Genomic DNA, 20,060 nt, shown 5'->3' on the forward strand with positions numbered 1-20,060 from the left:
AGGGGATTGGTGAAAATTCTCTCAAGCGGCTGGCAGGAGCCTCCCGGCCTGTGATTGGTCGGGAAAGAGGGGCGTGGGGAGGGCAAGGGGGCGGTTCCCAGGCCCAGGCAGATTGGCGCACCCAGGCCTGGCTTCCAACGCGGGCTACATCTAGTGGCAGGTGTCTTGGTGTATCCCTCCCAGGACCAGGTAAGGGGCCTTGCGACCCTCGCCACCTCTACCTGCAATCCCCACATTTCAGAAGGGAGCTAGGATTTCTGTTCTGGCTGCCCAGGTGGGGCTGCAGCTGGACTTACACTTTCATAAGCCACGTGGCGCGAGGAGTGCCCTGGGGCTGCCGATGGACACCTCCCCTCTGACCCGCATTGCCGCAGGCCGAGGGGCTGGGGCGTTATGAACTGCTCACCCACCTCCATAGCTCTGTGTCGTGTCGGGAATGGGGGAGTGCAGAAGTGGAGAGGCCATCTGTCGGAGGGCAGGAAGCATCCTGTCCCCGAGTGCTGGCCCTGACCCCTGAGGTGAGCTGAAAGCAGGGGTGGAAGGCATTTTGGGATCGGCCAGGTTTTGCTAAGCTACATTGGACTGGACGAGGCAAAAATGGGTCTGCATTTCCAGCCATGGGAGAGTCAGAGGGGTTCTGGGTAGGTTGAGAAGTGCTCTGTCGCACCCCTTTCCCATGGAGAGGAACGTTTACATTCGTGCCAGGCTCTGTTCTAGACGCTGGTTACACAGCAATGGACAAAATCTGCCCTGATGGAAATTCTGTCCTTCCTAGTGAAATGCTTTTCATCCAAGATTTTATTTCATTCTCACAACCCCTGGAAATTGGTTATACAGTTGAGGACTTGTAAACGCTGTTTACACTGTTTACAATGTTGCCTGTAACTCTGTTGTTCAAGTAGGAGAAACAGAGAGGTTTATATCTGTGATGTAAACTAAGAACTTTTAAGAGCTGATAAAATCTAGGTGAGCCTGGAAGTTTGCAGATGCCTGTGTCCCTATTACCTACCTCACTGGGTTTCTGGGAGCGTTATGTGAATCATATGTCAAGTACATAGAGCATTGCTTGCCACAAAGGAGGTGTTACATAGTGATCCTCCTGCCTCAGCCTCCAGAGTAGCTGGGACTACAGCCTGCTATGACACTGGGCTAATATTTTTATTTTTTGTAGAGTGTCTCGCTATGTTGCCCAGGCTGGTGTTGAACTCCTGGCCTCAAGTGATCCCCCTGCCTCAGCCTCCCAGCCTACTGTGCTGGCCATCGGTTAACTATTATTAATAGTTTCACCTAGGTTTTTGGCCTTTGTTTCTTTTCCTATCAGCAGTCTTTCCAGTCTAGTTAACATGTTGGAATGTAAGCAGATTTGTCCTGAATGGTGCTTAACTATTTATGCATTCAACTAAAGTATTTTTAAAACATCTGCTACTTGCATACCTGCTTCAGATCCTTGGAGCGAAAACTTGGCTCAGCATCTTAACTAGGGAGTTGCAAGATGAATGGTTAGAGCATGAACTCCTATAGTCCACCCATCTTTAGACTGTTGGCTTTTTTGTGGAGAAGGCAAAGCAGGTCAGGTGCAGTGGCTCACACCTGTAATCCCAGTACTTTGGGAGGCTGAGGTGGAAGGATGGCTTGAGCCTAGGAGTTTGAGGTTGCAGTGACCTATGATCACACCACTGCACTCCAGCCTGGGAGATAGTGCAACACCCTATCTCTACCAAAAAAAAAAAAAAAAAAAAATTAGAGCAAATTTCTCTTTCTAAGTTGTCTGGTGTCTAACATCATGGTTGCCTTGGAGTCAGATGAGTGTCCATAAGCATATGTGTGGGTCTGTTCCTTTAATTGTTATTCTCATTCCCCAACTTGCTCTAGGCAGCCTTAACCCTAATCCTCTCTTCTCTCAGGGGTCTTTGTGTCTGAGTCTTTGGGTACCTTGATCTTCCTCTGATGTGAGTACAAACAATGTTTTTTCTCTCTACCTGGAGCTACAAATAGGAGAATCTTGGGCACTTCCCTCTCTTGTAAGAGGATACCTCAGAATGGGTTTAAGCCTGTTCTGTGAGCTCTGATACCGTTTGCCAGAGAAAATCAGCTCTGTCTAGGAAGGATGAGCATTATTTCAGGGGAGGTAGTAGCCTATTTCATTTTTTTTTTCTTTTCTTTTCTCTCGCCGCCCCCCCCCCCTTTTTTTTTGAGATAGGGTCTTGCTCTGTTGCCTGGGGTAGAGTGCAGTGGCATCATCCATCATCATAGCTCACTGTAGCCTCCAACTCCTGGGCTCAAGCCATCCTCCTGCCCCACCTTCCCAAATAGCTGAGACTACAGGCATGTGCTACCATGCCCGGCTAATTTTTATTTTTTGTAGAGATGGGGAGATGGGGGTCTCACTATTACCCAGGCTGGTCTTAAACTCCTGGGCTCAAGTGATCCTCCTGCCTCGGCCTTCCTAAGTAGTAGGATTATTGGCATGAGCCAACACACCCAGCCTCCTCCTTTCTTTCTTTCTTTTTTTTTTTTTTTTAAAGATATGACAAGTAGGCTATAGTGGCTAGAGGACCTGTCTAGGTGACTAAGCCTTGTAACCTTAGGAAAGTAAGGCCCTAGCTATTGTTGGATCTTTGAGGATCTGTTTATTGTTCATCTTTATGTGTGCCACAAGTGCTTACTGCAAGGCCAAGTGTGCCACAAATGCTCACTGTTCTGGCCCAATCAATGTGAACCTTTCTAGGCTTCAGTTTCCTCTTCTGTAAACCTAGATCTTGAATCCCTAATGCCTTTAAACCGTGACATTCTCTAATCCTAGATGGGAGGTGTTTTAGTTTATTTAGTGTTGCTATAAAGGAATATGTGAGGCTGAGTAATTTATAAAGAAGTTTATTTAGCTCATGGTTCTGCTCGCTAGAAGGTTCAAGACTGAACATCTGTTGAGGGCCTGAGGCTATTTCCACTTGTGGCATAAAGTGAACGGGAGCTGACATGTGCAGAGATCACATGGCATGAGAGGAAGCAGGAGAGGAGAAGGAGGTGCCAGGCCTTTTAACAACCAGCTCTTGCTAGAACTAATAGAATAAAAACTCACTCATTCCCCCTGCACCAGGGAGGGCATTAATCTAATCATGAGGGATCTGTCCACAACCACCCAGACACCTCCCATTAGGCCCTGCCTCCAACATTGGTGATCAAATTTCAACATGAGGTTTGTAGGGGTCAAACATTCAAACTATGGCAGGAGGTATCAGCTAATCACTTGTCTGAGTTCTGCCTCCTACCTTGTTCCCAGTAGTGGAACCATAATCCTTCAGAAATTGGGCCACCCTGGACATAATAATGACCTTTTTAGGGAAGACTAGATGTGGCTTGTGTAGGAGGAGGGAGAGTACCCGTGGTAGAAAACTTAGAGACCAGATATGACTTAGTACAGGGAAAGTAGATGATTTGCAGCTTCATGAAAGAAAGGCTGCTCTTCTGTAACCCAGGCAGTTTCTGGGTTTGACTTAAAAGGAGTGACATCCTTTTTTTTTCTTTTTTGCAACCGGGCAGGATCAACCAGGTAGGAGTGACATCCTTGATGCCAAGAGAATACAAGAATAAGTCAGAATTCATTTCGAGCAGGCAGTAAGATTTTTAGAGGGCATGTGAGAGATGTAGCAGTGAACATGACAGACGTGTCCCAATGCTCATGAGCCTTACATTCTGCCAGGGGAAGCAGATTTTATACTAATAACAGTAAATGACAAGAAGCTGACAATTACAAAAGCCCAGCATGCTGCAAAGGTCAGGGTGCTGGGGGAATACATAACAGAAGGACTTGAGTTTGCCCTGAAAGAGTCAAGGAACTGTGTCCATTGGGGGACAGTGGGTGTTGGGGAAAATATTTCAGAAAGATAATTTAGATTTTTTTTTTTTTTTTTTGGCCTTATGCCTTATATAAGACAGGGACTGTGCAGTTTCTATCCTGACCTCAGTTAAGAAGGCAAAGCCTGTTGCATAATTTAACAAATGGTTACCCCTTCATGTTAGAAGTACTTTCATTATGAGAGGCAGAGGGCTTTGCAATGTTGAGGTGAAGGTGAAGGTCAGAGAAGGTCTGGCCGTGTGTGTTGACGGGAGGCATAGCATTTTGCTCATTCAGCTGTTCAGCAGACGTGAACCTGGGGCTTGGTAAGCCAAGGCACTGTGTGATCTGCCGGCCAGTGCAGAGTCCAGGAAAGTGAACTCTCTTCCCTTCCTCCCACTCCTAGTTCTGGACTGAGAGAAATACCTTTGGTCTTAGAACCAGCCTGCAGGAAGCCAAGCGGAGCGGGAGAGGGGGAAGGCAAGAGTTTGGGCAGCGGGCGCCTGCTGCCTGCCTTCTGACTTGCAGAGACTGCCACTTCAGTAGTAGCGTCAGGGGCAGGCCAGGTGCTGGGGATACTCCCTGTCAGCCTCTGCTCCTCTCCTGGTTCCTTCCTCTTGGGAAATGACTTACCCCCAGCATGTCAGCTTCCTGAAGCCTCTTCCACCCTAACAAAAAATCTGAAAATTGACCACCACTCTCTCTTCCCCCATGGTTCCTTGCACCTCCTGTCTCTCTGGTGCTTCTTTCCCAACTCTCGGGGCTTCCTTTTCTCAGCTCACCTCTTAAGTGTCGTGGTTTTTCAGGGTTTGTCCTGAACTCTCTACTTTTCCCATTCTGTGTATTCTCATTGGAAAACTTTATCTTAAACCACCTCTATGCTGCTGACTCGACTTTTTCCTTCCAGCCCAGACCTCTGTGCTTTCTGTCAAACCTGAATATCCGCTTGCTGATGAGCTAGAGCTCTTATGCAGCAAGTGCTTGACTACTTGTGCTAGGCACTGGGACAACAGTGGAGGGCAAAATGAACACACCCCCTGACTTCAAAGGTGACTATTTAAGTTAGTTAAGATGATATTTTTCAGAAAAAAGACAAATGGCCTAGGAATAGAAGGTATAGAAGTAAATCTGAAGATTATTCCTAAAGAAAATGAAAGGATGGGTAGGTGTTACTAAGTGAAGAGGCGAGGGATTAGCTTTTTTTTTTTTTTTTGTTGAGACAGAGTCTCACTTTGTTGCCCAGGCTAGAGTGAGTGCCGTGGCGTCAGCTTAGCTCACAGCAACCTCAGACTGCTCGGCTTAAGCGATCCTACTGCCTCAGCCTCCCGAGTAGCTGGGACTACAGGCATGCGCCACTATGCCCGGCTAATTTTTTCTACATAGATTTCTAGTTGTCTGTATAATGTCTTTCTATTTTTTTTTTTTAGTAGAGACGGGGTCTCGCTCTTGCTCGGGCTGGTCTCAAACTCCTGACCTCGAGCGATCCACCCGCCTCGGCCTCCCAGAGTGCTAGGATTACAGGCGTGAGCCACCTCGCCCGGCCTGGGATTAGCTTTTGGACCGGGAGGGCATCTGGAAATGACCCAAGACGGAAACAGCCTATTGCATTAATCAAGTCCCATGGCACTTAAAACTCAACACGCAGGTCGGGCGCGGTGGCTCACGCCTGTAATCCTAGCACTCTGGGAGGCCGAGGCGGGAGGATCGCTCAAGGTCAGGAGTTCGAGACCAGCCTGAGCAAGAGTGAGACCCCTGTCTCTACTAAAAATAGAAAGAAATTATATGGACAGCTAAAAATATATATAGAGAGAAAAATTAGCCGGTGTAGTCGCAGCTACTTGGGAGGCTGAGGCAGAAGGATGGCTTAAGCCCAGGAGTTTGAGGTTGCTGTGAGCTAGGCTGACGCCACAGCACTCTAGCCCGGGCAACAGAGTGAGACTCTGTCTCAAAAAAAAAAAACAAAACCTCAACACGCAGAAAATCAAGCTCACTATTTTTTCCCTTAAAGTCTATTTTTCTACACTGTCTGACTCAGCACCTTGTTGCCCAAGTCAGAAACTCCAGGTATCACTATAGATATTTGTGATGTGTCAACTTGGCTAGACTAAGCTAGGCTCCCCTCACTCCCTCTCTGATCTGGTTCTAGTTATAGGGGGAGCTTAGCACACCTTCTTCCAGTTCTTCAGACACATGCTACTCTAGGTGCTGCCGTGAAGGGATTTTGCAGATGTCATTAAAGCCCTCAATTGGTTGGCTTTAAGTTAATCAAAAGGGAGATTATCCTGGGTGGCCTGACCTAATCAGATGGAAGCCCTTCAAGGGAGGGGTAGGCACCCCCACACTGCGATGTCCGAGACCCTGAGCCATAGAGTCATTCTCCCTCTCCTCTCCCCAGGATGGTCTGTTTCTGGCTGCCTGCCCTGCTGACTGCGGGCTTGCTTAGCCACCTGCACAATTATGTAAGCCAATTAGCTAATTCCTTGTAATAAATCGATTTTTATATATTTATCAATATCATATACATTTATTATATAAAGGATATACATATTAATATATATCTACTGATTCTGCTTCTCTGGTTGAACTCTGACTGATACAATATTCCTCTAATACCCAATTGCTTAGCAGATCCTAAGATTCTTCTTGTTTACAAGATTCTCTCCTTTTGGTCTCCCCTCTGAGTGCACCTGGGTCTGCTTGAGCCTCTCTCCTTTTTGCCTGGATTATTAGCGTTCCCTTCCAGCCGGTCTCTGCACCCTGTGAGGTCCTGCTACATCCTGTTTATTCTCACGAGTGCCTTCAGCGTCCCTTCTAAACTACACGTCTGATCGTGTCACTTTTCTTCTTAAAATCCTTTAATGACTTCCTGAAATTTTCAGGCAAAACTTCAAAAGCCTTAGCTTTCTTTGTATTTTCTCACCTCTCTTAGCATATCAATCATACTGCTTTTGAAAACTTTTTTAGTTTGTTGCCCTAGAGTGTGCACTATACATTAACACCTAATCCAAGTCCACTTTCAAATAACACTATACCACTTCATGGGTAGCACAAGTACCTTAAAGTAGTATGTTCCCAATTCCTTCCTGCCATCCTTGATGTTATTGGGGTCATGCATTTTACTTATCCATAAGCTATAGTCACTGAATACATTGTCGCTGTTATCATTTTGAACAAACTGTTACCTATTTGCTAACTGTTAATTCAGAATGAGAAAAATAAAGATTTTATTTATTCCTTCATTTAGTTCATTTATTCCTTCTCTGACACTCTTTCTTTGTGTGGGTCTGAGTTCATAACATATATAATTTTCTCTCGAACTTCTTTTAACATCTTTCAGATCAGGTCTACTGGCAACAAATTCCCTCAATTTCGTTTGTCCAAGAAGTTTTTATAGCTTCTTCACTTCTGAAAGATAATTTCACTGAATACAGAATTCTAGGTTGAGTTTTTCTTCTTTAACACTTTTAATATTTCCCTCCACTCTCTTCTTGCTTGCCGGGTTTCTGAAGAGAAATCTGATCTCGTTTTTACCCTTGCCTCTCTGTAGGTAAGGCTTCGGTTCCTCCTCTGGCTACTTTTCCTTATTTCTTTGTCATTGATTTTCTGCAGTTTGAATATGATATTTCTAGGTGTAGGATGTTTGGTAGTTATCCTGCTTGGTGTTCTCTGAGCTGACTGGATCTATGTTTTGGTTTCTGTCATTAATTTTGGAAAATTCTCAATCATCATTACTTCAAATATTTTTTCTGCTCCTTTCTCTCTTCTCCTTCTGGTATTTCTATTAACACGTATATTGTACCTTTTATAGTTGTCCCACAGTTCTTGGATATTCTGTTCTGGTTTTTTATTCTTTTTTCTGCTTTACATTTCCATTTGGGAGGTTTCTGTTGACACATGTTCAAGCTCGCTGATTTCCTTGGCCATGTCTGGCCTACTGTGGGGTCCATCAGTGGCTTTCTTCATCTCTGTAATTTGATTTCTGAAATTTCCTTTTGCTTCTTTCTTAAGAGTTTCCATCTCTCTGCTTACTTGTCCATCTGTTCTTGTATGTTGTCCACTTTTCCCTTGAGATTCCTTAGCGTATTAATCATAGTTATTTTAAATTCCTGGTCCGGTAAGTCCAGAATCTCTGTTGTATCTGAATCTGGTTCTGATGCTTGGTCTGTTTCTTCAAACTGTGTTTCGTACTTTTCTGTATGCCTTATAATTTTTTGTTGAAATCCAGACTTGAGGGACCTGGCTGGTGAAAGGAACTGAGGTGTGAGGTTTTATGTTTATTTGGCTAGGAGTTAGGCTGTGTTTACTGTTTGCTGTAGCTACAGGTGTCAAAGGCCAAATTTCATCTGGTATCCTTGTTTTTGTCTCCTCTGTCATCTTTGGGCTTCTAGAGACTTCTTATATAAGGTGTGAGCCTTGCAGTTTTTTCTGTTGTAATCCCTTGTGGTTACACAGCAGCCCCCCCCCCCCCATGCAATGGTAGGTGGGGGAGGGGAAGCATGCCACAGTCCTATGATGACGTCTTAGTCTTCTAGTGAGCCTGTGCCCTTGACCTTCACAAGTGCTTCTCAGCCTCCCCTCCCCCATTTCAGGTGAGGCAGGAAGGCAAGAGGGGGCTGGAGTTCCCCTCCCCCAAACCGGATAGGCTCAGGTAAAATAGTTTCCTTTGAGGGCAGGCCTTGTTAAGAAGAGCGGGGCTGGGCGCCATGGTGCAGGCCCGTAGTCCCACCTCCTTGCCAGGCTGAGAAGGGAGGATTGCTTCAGCCCAGGAGTTCGAGGCTGCAGTGTGCTATGATTGAGCCTAGGAAGAGCCACTGTACTCCAGCCTAGGCAACATAGCTAGACTCCATTTTTAAAAAATAAAATTTTAAAAAGAAGAAGAAGAAGAGAGGGCTCTGGGTATTTTTTCAAAATGGCTACTTTCCCACCTCCCTGCCCAAAGCACCAGGGGGCATTATATATTATTTTATGGGTAGGGTCTTGTTCCTCAATCAGATTCGGGGATCCCCAAAGACAGGCACTGTACTATCCCTTTTTCTAGTCTCTCCTGCCGTGTAGGAAAGCACAGGGCTAGCCACCAGCAGGCCTGCAGGACATACATGTTGGTGCCCAATGGCTCAGTCTGGTGACCACTCTCCGGGGCTCTCCCCAGCTGAGTCAGATGGTGCCCAGTTGTTGGTAAAAGCAGGCAGTCCACAACAGTGGGATGTGCTCAGGGCTTCTGGGGCAGGCTTTGATTTGGGGGATAATCCTTCTTCTTCTTCTGTCTCCTAAGTCCACAGTTGTGTGTTGAGCAAAGATGGAGGCTGACCTGTCTAGCTTTGACATCGATGCCCCCCGTTGGGACCAGGGCACTTTCCTGGGGCGAGTGAAACACTTCTTCAATGTCACGGACCCCCGCACCGTGTTTGTACCAGAGCAGAAGCTGGACTGGGCCAAGGTGATGGTGGAGAAGAGCAGGTAAGTGGTTAAGGGAAGGGGCTGAAGGCAGTAGGGTGACACTGATGGGGTCCTCGAGGGAGGAGGTGGAAATTGACAGTGAAGGAATGGGCAGAGATCTCAGGAGGGAAGGAGAAATGAGAGCAGGGGACTGGGAGGCGTCTGCCAGGCTGGTGGTAACTGCCCGTTGTCCTTGGCTGACAGGATGGGGGTCATGCCCCCGGGCACCCAAGTGGAACAGCTACTGTATGCCAAGAAGCTGTATGACTCAGCCTTCCACCCTGACACTGGGGAGAAGATGAATGTCATCGGGCGCATGTCCTTCCAGGTCCCTGGCGGCATGATCATCACAGGTTTCATGCTCCAGTTCTACAGGTGGGACCCGGCAGCAAGGCAGCGGGAGGGGCAGCTGCTGGATCTGCTGGCAGGGAGCCATAGTAGTCCTCTCTTTTGATCACTTACCAGGTACTGGCACTGTGCTAAGTTCTTTGCTTGTATTGCCTTATTTAACCCTCTCAACAGCCCTGCACCTAGGTGCCATTATCATTCCTACCTTACAGATGAAGAACTGGAATTCTGGAGAGGCTAAGTAGCTTGTCCAAGTTCACATAGTCAGGAAATGTGGGTGCCTGGATTTTAACTGAGGCAGTCCTCTGTGGAACTCTCAACAAATAAGCTACCTCTTTAAAAAATACATATTCCACAATGAATTTAATTTATTTTTATAATATAACATCCAAATAAAAAAATAGGAAGACCCTTTCTCTGGGTTTGGTTGGGGAGAGAATGTACTTTGTAGCTGCTGGATGTGTGACTCTTCCTCCACCTTCCTCCCTCCTTCCCCCCCTCCCCCCCTCCCCCCCCCCATGCATTCATTTGTTCAGTTATTGACCTAGGCTTTAGGCCAGGTTTTGGGAATATTAAAACTTTAGTACCTCCCCTAAAGGAGCTCCTAGTTTTGTTCAGGAGACCAAGAAGTGTAAACAGTTACCATACAGCTTGGTAAGTGGTAGGTTGGGGGAAGAGCATGGGGTTGTGGGAACAAGGAGCATGGATGACTAACTCTGTCTCACAAAGGGCAAGGGAAGGGTCGGGAAGTTTCCAAGGGGGAAGTGATGTCTCAACAGAGCAGGACTTGGCCATGTATGGAAGGGGGGTGTGGGATATTCCAGGCAGAAGGGCCAGCGTGTGCAAAAGCCCAGGTACACAAAGCAGCACAGAAACAGTTCAGGGAACCGCAGATCATGCGGTTTCACTGGTATACCCCAAGCCCTCCCTTCCGCCCTACTCTTTGCCTCTCCTGGCCTCCCTTACTGTTAGGACGATGCCTGCGGTGATCTTCTGGCAGTGGGTGAACCAGTCCTTCAATGCCTTAGTCAACTACACCAACAGGAATGCAGCCTTCCCCACATCAGTCAGGTAGGAGGCCTGAGCCCCAGGCTGTCCTCTTAACTCCCCGGGAACAGCCCTTCTATTTACTCATTCATTCATTCTGCAAATATTTCTTCAGTATGTATCATGTGCTGGGATGTGTACAGTTGTAGGTGCTGGGGATACCTTGTTGAGTAAGACATTCATGGTCCCTGTTCTGGTGGAGTTTAAGGTTTTTGTTTTGTTTTGTTTTGTTTGAGACAGGGTCTAACGCTGTTGCCCATGCTGGATTGCAATGGCATCATCATGGCTCACTGCAATCCCAAACCTCTGGGCTCAAGTGATCCTCCTGCTTCAGCCTCCTGAGTAGCTGGGACTACAGGCATGCGCCACCGCGCCCGGCTAATTTTTTCTATTTTTTTGTAGAAATGGGGTCTCACTACATTGCTCAGGCTAGTCTCAAGCTCCTGGCAACTCAAGCAATCCTCCTGCTTTAGCCTCCCAAAGTGCTGGGATTACAGGTGTGAGCCACCACACCCAGCCAGTTTAAGGTCTTTTAAGAGAACAAGCACAATAATCTCAAGCTGTGACTGCTGCCACTGAGGACATATAAAGGGTGACAAGGCAGAAAACAGCAGGGGGGTGTCTGCGTAGTTAGGCCAGCCAGGGGTGTCCCTTCTGTAGAGATGACATTTCAGCTGAGTTCTGAAGGATGAGGATTCAACCATGGGAGAGCCCAGGGAAGAATTCCCCAGTAGGGAGCAGCAGCTTGCAGAGGTCCTGAGGCAGGAAGGAGCTTGGCGTGTTTAAAGTACTTGTAGAAGGGGGTTGGGGCGCCGTGAGTGAGGGGGAGAGTGTTGCAAGGTGAGGCTGGGGACAGACCATGTGAGGTTTTCAGGCGTGAAGCCTCATCACCAGACCTTCTCTCCCGAGTCCATAGTCTTGCCCTCCACCAGCTGCGCTGCCCACTCCCAAGCATCTCTCTCCTCCACTAGGCAGATGGCCCTTTCCTACTTCACAGCCACAACCACTGCCGTGGCCACTGCTGTGGGCATGAACATGTTGACAAAGGTATGGCCTGGGGCTGCTGTGGACGTGTCGGCCACTTGGGGGCAGCAAAGTCCTAGGAAAACCTCCCTCCCCAGGTTGGTTGAGGGGGCCAGAGCCCAGCCAAGTAATGAGAACTACAGCAGGGCTGCCCTCGCCTGGTCTGTCTCGGGCCTTTGAGGGAGTTTGGAGTTCCCAGACAGGGTGTCTGGATGCGTGGCAGTAGCAGGGTCTCATTTGCTTTCTTGTTTTATAGTCCTTCAGCCCCCTCCACTCCCATCTTCCAGTGAGCCCAACAACTCCCATTGTTCCCTTCCCCCTACAGAAAGCGCCACCCTTGGTGGGCCGCTGGGTGCCCTTTGCTGCCGTGGCTGCAGCTAACTGTGTCAACATCCCGATGATGCGACAGCAGTGAGTACAGGGAGCCCTTTTTCTCCCCACAAGCCACAAGGTCAGCAGGGAAAAGGCAAGAAACCAAGGCAGTTGGTGGCTTCGGGGGGCTGAGGTGGGTGTGGGGAGGGCTACTGGGCGGAGCCTTGGCAGGATCCCTGAGGATTGGCTGCTCCTGGGGTGGTGGCCCTGGGAGTGGCGGGTGACGGGTTTAGTGAGTGTGTTGAGCATGGTGGGAGTCCCTTCCTGCGTGGTGTGGGATGAGGGGGACGGGGTGGACCTGTGGGGTTTAGACTGGATCACGTCCTTTCTACTGAAACTTAAAGCTGTGAACTCTGCCCGCTCCCAAAGCCCTGGGGACGGCTTACGGGACGGAACGTAGCAGAGTGAGGAGGGTAAAGATAGAGCAGAGCCCACCAGCTTTGAAAGAAGCCAGAGGAGTTTTTCCCGGGCACACAGCTCTAAGCTTTTCAGCAGAAAAGGTAAAGGAGAAACTCACTGTGTCTCCCAGTGTTTGATTCTTGCCCTGAGAAAGCACAGGTGTTCGTCTGGTACGAGGTTTTGATGATGTAATATACGTAAAGCACTCAAGACAGCACCTGGAACGTAACAAATGCTACATAAATGTTGGCTTTATTGCTACCATTGTCATCATCATCGATATTTACAAGCCGCTTTTTCTTGGGACTACTAGTAAATGGAAACTTACCACGAGACACTTTGTAGGAAAAGCGCTGCCGGACTAGCCATGCGTGCCGCATAGACGTCACTCCTGTCCTCTTTCCTTCCCCGATCCAGTGGCTCTTTCCCAACAGATGAATGAGACCAGCCACCCACTGGGTGTAGGGCTGAGTGCTGCCCGGAACTGGCCTGAGGAGAATGGCCAGAGTAGCTGCTGTCTGTGGAGCAGCCACTCTCTGTCAGGTGCTGGACTAAGCACTCTGCAGGCATTATCTCCTTTAATCCTCACCTGGCCCTATGAGGTGGGCTCCAGGATTACCCCCATCTTGCAGATGAGGAAAACTGAGGCTTTGGAAGGGTTAAGGACTGTGCTTAAGGTCACACACATACCCGCGGTTTCTGGAGTCAACTCAGGCAGTCTGGGCCCAGGGCCACCTCTCTCATCTGCTGCCCTACAGCACTCCTGAGATGTCATTCACTGGAGTACAGAAAGAGGTGGCTTCCTAGAGCTTAAGTGCCCTGGCCTTGGTCCCCTAGTGTGTCACAATGCTGGCATGCTTCCAACACCCCTGTCCTAAGTCCAGCAACTCCTGTCTATGTTTAGGGAACTCATCCACGGCATCTGCGTGAAGGACAGGAATCACAATGAGATTGGTCACTCCCGGGTGAGCAGAGGCCTCCCTTTGGGGTGGGAGGAGGGAATTCCCTCTCAGACCCTGTGCCCTGCTTAGTGATCAGAGCAGGCCTGGGCACCATTGCAGGACTGAGAAGCCTTCTCCCTCAGTCCGTCCTCATTCCCTGTCAATGTTTCCCTCTGTTTCTCTGTGTAGAGCAGGCCGTTTATGTCCCCTCTCCATCATTTCTGGTCCTGAAGCCATAAAAGTCTAGCTGGGTGGGAGAGGGTCGGATGAGGCCACTGAGCCCCTGGCAGGTTCATCCCTTCCCTGTTACCATCTCAGACCTGGCCATGACCCTGAGTCCTCCAGAGCAGCCTATGTACACTGGATAAGTCATTCTTTACAACTTAACTTTTTTCTGCCCTCAGAGAGCTGCCGCCATAGGCATCACCCAAGTGGTTATTTCTCGAATCACCATGGCAGCTCCTGTCATGAGTAAGTTGGGGAGGCCCTCCTGTCCTGGGGGATCCTGGAACATGGGGTGGAGGCCTCAGCCACACTCAGCTTTCGGTTGGGAGGTGGGTCCCCAGCCTCTACAGCCATGCTTCTCAAACTGCTTTGCTTGATTGCTTCGAGCCTGGTAGAACCACACTATATCCTTAGAACATCGATTAAACAGAGATCTGGAGGAGAAAGTTATGTTCATTTAACTAATGCTTGTTAAGCAATATCACTTAATGTGCTGGACACAGTGCAGGGTGCTAGGGGTCAGTGGTAGAGAAAATAAGTTCCTGGTCCTGGTTTGCTTCCAGCAAAGACATATTGCAGAATAGGGTAGAAAATTTGCTCACATGAGCCTTCAGAGATATTTTTGAGTTTTGAGAAGGATGCTTTGAGCCTAGCAGCACATGTTCTCCTGTTGTAGCAGATGTGCAAGTTGAGGAGTTTGGGAAGCATGGTCCTGCTGGGACTTGGGGGAGAGGGGCTGGGGGTGGCCGTGCCTGCTACGTGGGTCTTCTGTTCTCCCAAATGGAGCTTCTGGGGAAGGAGGGGGAATCACTCAGTCGCTGATCTGACTTCAGAAGGAGTCCTGGGAAGAGTCTTCAGCCCTCCCTCAGCTTCTCCCCTGGTCTCTTCTAGTCTTGCTGCCAGTCATCATGGAAAGGCTGGAGAAGCTGCGCTTCATGCAGGTAGGTAGGGTTTCCTTTTGCATCTTTCCTGCACAGAGTGCCCCATCCACACCTGTGCCTGGGGACTCCTTAACTCCCATCCTTCCCTCTAAGCGCCACATCACCGTCTCACTCAGATGGAGCCCATACCAATCCCTGCTGGCCTCCTGCTTAGACCTCATAGTCAGTCCCCTGACCTGGTTTGCAGAGAGCAAAGAGAAAGCCCCTTCTCCTCCCCTTCAGGGCCTGGGGATCCTCACCTGCTGTTCTTCTAGCTGGCCCATCTATGGCAGGGCAGCGTGGGGTTCACCTTAAAGTATAGAAGCCCCATGTGGGTCTCTCTTTTGTTTTTGTGCAGAAAATCAAGGTCCTGCATGCCCCACTGCAGGTCATGCTGTCTGGGTGCTTGTGAGTATTATGTTTTGATGGTTTGGGTTCTTGGTGGCTGGGGAACCCAGGATCTGTCTTCTTGTCTAGCTCATGTTGGAGAACATGTACTCCTTTACCTGACTTTAAAAGTGGCGAAGCTCAGAATACTTGTGGTCCATCTGGAGGGCTCGTACCCCATTGTTTTTAAGGGCATCAAGGTGGTGGGGCCCTATGCACATGTCCATGTGGAAAGTGAGGTGCTTGGGTGCCTTTCTGTTCCAGGGTCTCTCTCTGGGACTGGAGCAGTTTTAGACAAGGGACAAGAATAAGGAGACACAGCTTTGACTGGGGTTGTCAAGTGTCCCAGCGTCCCACAGGATGAAATGCCACCCGTCATGTGATTTGTAGGTGCCTGCCATTGACTCGGACATGTTCTAGTGTTAATCGTGCTTGCAAGGTCACAGGACTATTGACAGCAATACTAACACCTGCGTTGACTGGGTGTTTTCTGTGTGTCCCTGCTGAGCTAATGCTGCACGTCTATAATTTCAGTTAATTCTCTCAGCTCTAGAGGTATATATAGTATTATCATCTCTTTTTATAAATGAAGAAAGTGAGGCTTAGTGAGATTAAGAAGCTTGCCCAGGCCAGGCGCGGTGGCTCACGCCTGTAATCCTATAGCACTCTGGGAGGCCGAGGCAGGTGGATCATTTGAGCTCAGGAGTTCGAGACCAGCCTGAGCAAGAGCAAGACCCCGTCTCTACTAAAAATAGGAAGAAATTATATGGACAGCTAAAAAGATATATAGAAAAAATGAGCCAGGCATGGTGGCGCATGCCTGTAGTCCCAGCTACTCGGGAGGCTGAGGCAGAAGGATTGCTTAGCCCAGGAGTTTGAGGTTGCTATGAGCTAGGCTGACACTACAGCACTCTAGCCTGGGCAACAGAGTGAGACTGTGTCTCAAAAAAAAAAACAACAAAAAAAAAGCTTACCCAAGGGTATATAGCTGGTAATTGAATGCTGGAGCTGAGATTTGATCCTAAACAGTCTAACATTATGCTGTACAAAATTCTGCTAAGTGAAGTTTGGGCTGGGTGCTTTATATATATTATCTCATTTAATGTTCACAGTAGCCCTGCAAAGTGGGCACTGTTGTCCTCCCTCTGCTGGCTCAGAGGTAACTTGCTCAAGGTTGCACAGCTAGTTAAGTGGCAAAGCTGGGATACCAAGCCAGGTCTGGTAGATTCCCAAACCCGGTAAGACCTTACATCTCAAACTTGGTCCTGGCCAGCATCAGTAGTAGCATCTGAGAACCTGTCAGAAGTAAAGACTCTGGAGCCCTTCCCCAGACCTACTCAATCAGCACGTGTATTTTCACAAGCCCCTGAGGTCACCTGTGGGCACCGTGAGGTTTGGGAAACCGCCTTGCACTCTGCTCTGACAGCCCAGGTGTTCACTGAGTGAAGGAGCCGGGCCTCCCCCTCCTCTCCCCACGGCTGGCGGTGCTTGTGGGCTTTAGGTCTGCTGCTCACACTTCCCTGTCACTTCTTTGTCTTCCTCCTCTGCTTGAACGACGTGGTGGGGGCGGGGATGGGAGCGGGAGGGGACTGATTTTATCCCCCTGCCAGAAAGAGTCTCCTGGCACTCCGAGGAGAGGAGAGGATGTGGGCCGGCTGGGAAGGCAGGCCAGATGCATGGGCGCCTCTCCCTTCCCGTGGGGAGCCTCTCTTGAGGACGGGGTGTGGGCAGGCCACTGGGACGATGTCCCCTAATGCTTTGGTTTCTCCTTTCTTGCAGCCTCATCTTCATGGTGCCAGTGGCATGTGGGCTCTTCCCACAGAGATGGTATCAGCTATTCGTTCCTCACTTTGTTTCATTGAACAGCCTGCCACCGCTCTCCCTGACCTGCCTGCTGTCCAGACGGAGAGAGGGAGGGGGCAGGAAGGGCAGCATTTGTCGAAGGATAAGTGCCCATCCGCCTAAACTCTGGGCCTCTTAACCTGGGGTGAACAGCAAACCAGAACAGATCTCTGAGGGGTGGGAGAAGCCAGGAGCAGGAATGAGGTTGCTCCCTCCTAGCGGAGCAAGAGCTGCCTTGGAGAGGTGAGGGAACAACAAAGGACTTCCTTTCCCTGCTGGTGGGGCTATGACAATGCTCTCCCCTGGCTGGACCCGGTCTTTAAAAATTGAATAAGAGGACAGGTACTTCTGGCTCATGTTTGCCAGAGGGTTGACAACTTGGACATCTCCACTTCCCTTACGTGTTCTAAGGGGGGTGCATAGGGAGAAGAGATGATGGAAAAGGGATGGAACACACATTGGGGCTGGGGGGACACTGGGGATACTGGCCCCAGGAGATAGATGTAGCTTGAATTATACATGAAGAAGGTGCCAGTCTCCCCTTCCTTGGTGTTCCAGTTCAGGACTAGTTCAGTGGTCATCTGCTAGACATCTCCTGTGTCCTAAGCACTGTGCTTACAATAGTGTGGAGAAGACAGAAGTTTAAACCAAGAATCCTAGCCCAGGAGAGTCAAGTCAGGCCCGAGGAGAAGTAAAAGCAACATACTGTGGTATACAGGGGCCAGTAATAATTCCAGCTGAAAAAGTCAGGAAGGGTGCTTGGAGGTGGCATTTGAGTTGGACTGTATCTGAGGGTAATTTGCTGCTTGTCCCATGCGGCATGCTTATAAGCCCTTTCTTCTCTCTTTCCAGCGAATTGTCAGTTTCCTATCTGGAACCAGAGCTCCAAGACACCATCAAGGCCAAATATGGAGAACTTTTGCCTTATGTCTACTTCAATAAGGGTCTCTAAATGTCCCACCCCAGAAAGGACCAGTCTGCACCCATATTCCTCAGCTCCTCCTTGGACGCTGTGCACACCTGTGCCCTCATTCCTCTTTGCCAACAAGGCCTAAATGCCAGGGTAGATCGGGGGTGGGAGGATGCCTCATGCTTCCACCCAGGCACCTGGTTTGTTTCCTGGACTCCAGGGGACAAAAATGAAAAAGGGGAGCAAAGACCAAAGTGTTCTCTCTGCTTCTTCCTTAACCCCTGTCCACTGGAGACCAGAAGCTGAAGCCCTTTCAGGGAGAAGCTGCTGGTACCTGGGGGAGACACTCATGCAGATCATCTGAAAAATTAGGAAACCTTTAGGATCCTGGTTCCAGCCAGCTTTGAGGATGAAGAGAAGCTCCTTCCACTCTTCCTTCTTCCCTTTCTCCTCACCCAAGCTATGGACCTTTTACCCATGCAGTTGTAGCACCTGGGGGAGAGAAGGGCAAAGGCGGCTGTGTCTCCTTGGGGCTCATCTCCATCTTTCCCATCCTCCTCATTGCTTCCTGGTCAGACAGCTTCGCCGGGAGTGCTGCTAAACTTGAGTTTGTCAGACTCCCAGGAGTTGTTAGTGCTAAAAAGAGGACACTGTGTGAGGCAGCAGAGTTATCTGGTGCTTCAAATCATGTCTGAACCTATTCTTGTGATCTTCTCTATAACAATGGAACTTCTCTTCCCCAAGGCCTCATGTTGTTTGAAAAGATACATCCACTAACTGTGAGTGAACAGGATGTATGTAGGCATTAACCACACATTTTAATGGGTATCATTTCCTGGCTGCCTCCCTTCCTCAGCCCATTAGGTTAGACACCAAAGAAAGATTGGTGGGTACTGAATAGAAAAGGGAAGTTTTATTTGGACCCTTATGAGAGGAAATCAAGCAGGACCAAAGAGCCTTAAAGGGCACACAGCAAAGTGCAGCCACTTCCGTTCCCCAGCTTGGCTGCCCAAGGTGATTTCTCAAGCTCCTTGGAGGACTGTTGTGGCTTATCTGGGATCAATGTGCATATCAGTTTTGTCTGGTAGGATTTGCTGACCCTGTTCAAAACATATCACTGTGAACTGAATAAATTGAAAGAGCACACACACAAAAAAAACTGTCTGCAAATTAAGTTAATAAAGCCTGGATGGAAAGCAGGATCTGGTCTCACTTTGGCCTTGGCCTGTCAGAGGGTATCACAACTGTAAGGGGAACTTCTAATGCCTGGAAGCCATTGTTCGTTTCCCTAATTAAAGGGGAAGAATCTCCAAGCTCCAGAGAGACTGCTCAGAATGGGAGTTTGCTGCCCTAGAGCAGGAGTTGGCAAGCCATGGCTCAAGGGACCGAATCCGCCTACTACCTGTTTTTGGGCGCCTGGGAGCTAAGAAAGGTTTTACATTTTTAAAGAGTTGCAAAAAGAAAAAATAGGATTATGTGTGACAGAGACCCTATATACAAGTAGCATGCAAAGCCTAAACCGTTTATCATCTGACCTTTTACACAAAAAGTTTACCCTGCCCTGGAGCACTGGTTCTTAAGAACTGGTATCCAAATCCCCTGGGGGGCTTGTTAAAACACAGATTATAGGGCCCATCCCCAGAATTTCTAATCCTGAAGGTCTGGGATGGGGCCTGAGGATGCTGGAGGAAATTGCTCCAAAGGGAAGGGCCTCCCTAAAGCTAAGGTATTGGCTGCAATTTGATTTTTTCCCGTTTTAAAAAATTAAAATATAATTCACTGTAAAATGTATCCTTTTGAAGTATACAATTCATGCTGGGCAAGGTGGCTCATGCCTATAATCACAGCACTTTGGGAGGGTGAGGGGAGGATTGCTTGAGCTCAGGAGTTTGAGACCAGCCTGAGCAAGGACGAGACCCTGTCTCTACCAAAAAAATGAAAAAAATTAGCCGGGCATTGTGTGTGCCTTGTAGTCCCAGCTACTCGGGAGGCTGAGGCAGGAGGCTCACTTGAGCCCAGGAGTTTGAGGTTGCAGTGAACTATGAAGATGGCACAGCACTCTAACCCAGGTGACAGAGCAAGACTCTGTCTCAAAAAAAAAAAGTATACAATTCAGTGGTTTTTAGTATAGTCACAAAGTTGTGCAACCATCAACACTATCTAATTCCAGAACATTTTCATTACCTCCAAAAGAAACCCCATACTCATTAGCAGTCCCTCTCCATTCTCCCTATCCACCAGCCCTTCACAACCCTAATTTTTCTGTCTCTATAGATTTGCCTATTGTAGACATTTTATATAAATGGAATAATACAGGATGTGGTCTTCTGTGTCTGGCTTCTTTCCCTTAGCATAATGTTTTCAAGGTTCATCCA

The 20,060-nt window shown here is 48.6% G+C and overlaps 1 protein-coding gene across 3 annotated transcripts; it reads left to right on the forward strand.

Annotated features, from left to right (window-relative positions):
- Positions 1-112: 112 nt before the first annotated feature.
- On the forward strand, positions 113-19,940 carry SFXN2 (sideroflexin 2). 3 transcript variants are annotated; one of them, XM_069461211.1, is made up of 12 exons: positions 113-189; positions 9,108-9,292; positions 9,476-9,646; positions 10,592-10,690; positions 11,638-11,713; positions 12,015-12,100; positions 13,365-13,425; positions 13,806-13,872; positions 14,518-14,567; positions 14,905-14,954; positions 16,713-16,760; positions 17,628-19,939. In XM_069461211.1, exons 2-12 carry the CDS (start codon positions 9,132-9,134, stop codon positions 17,725-17,727), a joined length of 969 nt encoding a protein of 322 aa, XP_069317312.1. In that variant the 5' UTR covers positions 113-189; positions 9,108-9,131; the 3' UTR covers positions 17,728-19,939. The 3 variants fall into 3 exon arrangements, with proteins under 3 accessions (XP_069317312.1, XP_069317313.1, XP_069317314.1); XM_069461212.1 differs by lacking the exon at positions 17,628-19,939 and adding an exon at positions 15,198-15,319 and having other exon boundaries at positions 16,713-16,761; XM_069461213.1 differs by lacking the exon at positions 10,592-10,690 and having other exon boundaries at positions 17,628-19,940.
- Positions 19,941-20,060: the final 120 nt, after the last annotated feature.

This window comes from Eulemur rufifrons, chromosome 28 (assembly GCF_041146395.1).
Source record: "Eulemur rufifrons isolate Redbay chromosome 28, OSU_ERuf_1, whole genome shotgun sequence".
NCBI classification, from domain to species: domain Eukaryota; kingdom Metazoa; phylum Chordata; class Mammalia; order Primates; family Lemuridae; genus Eulemur; species Eulemur rufifrons.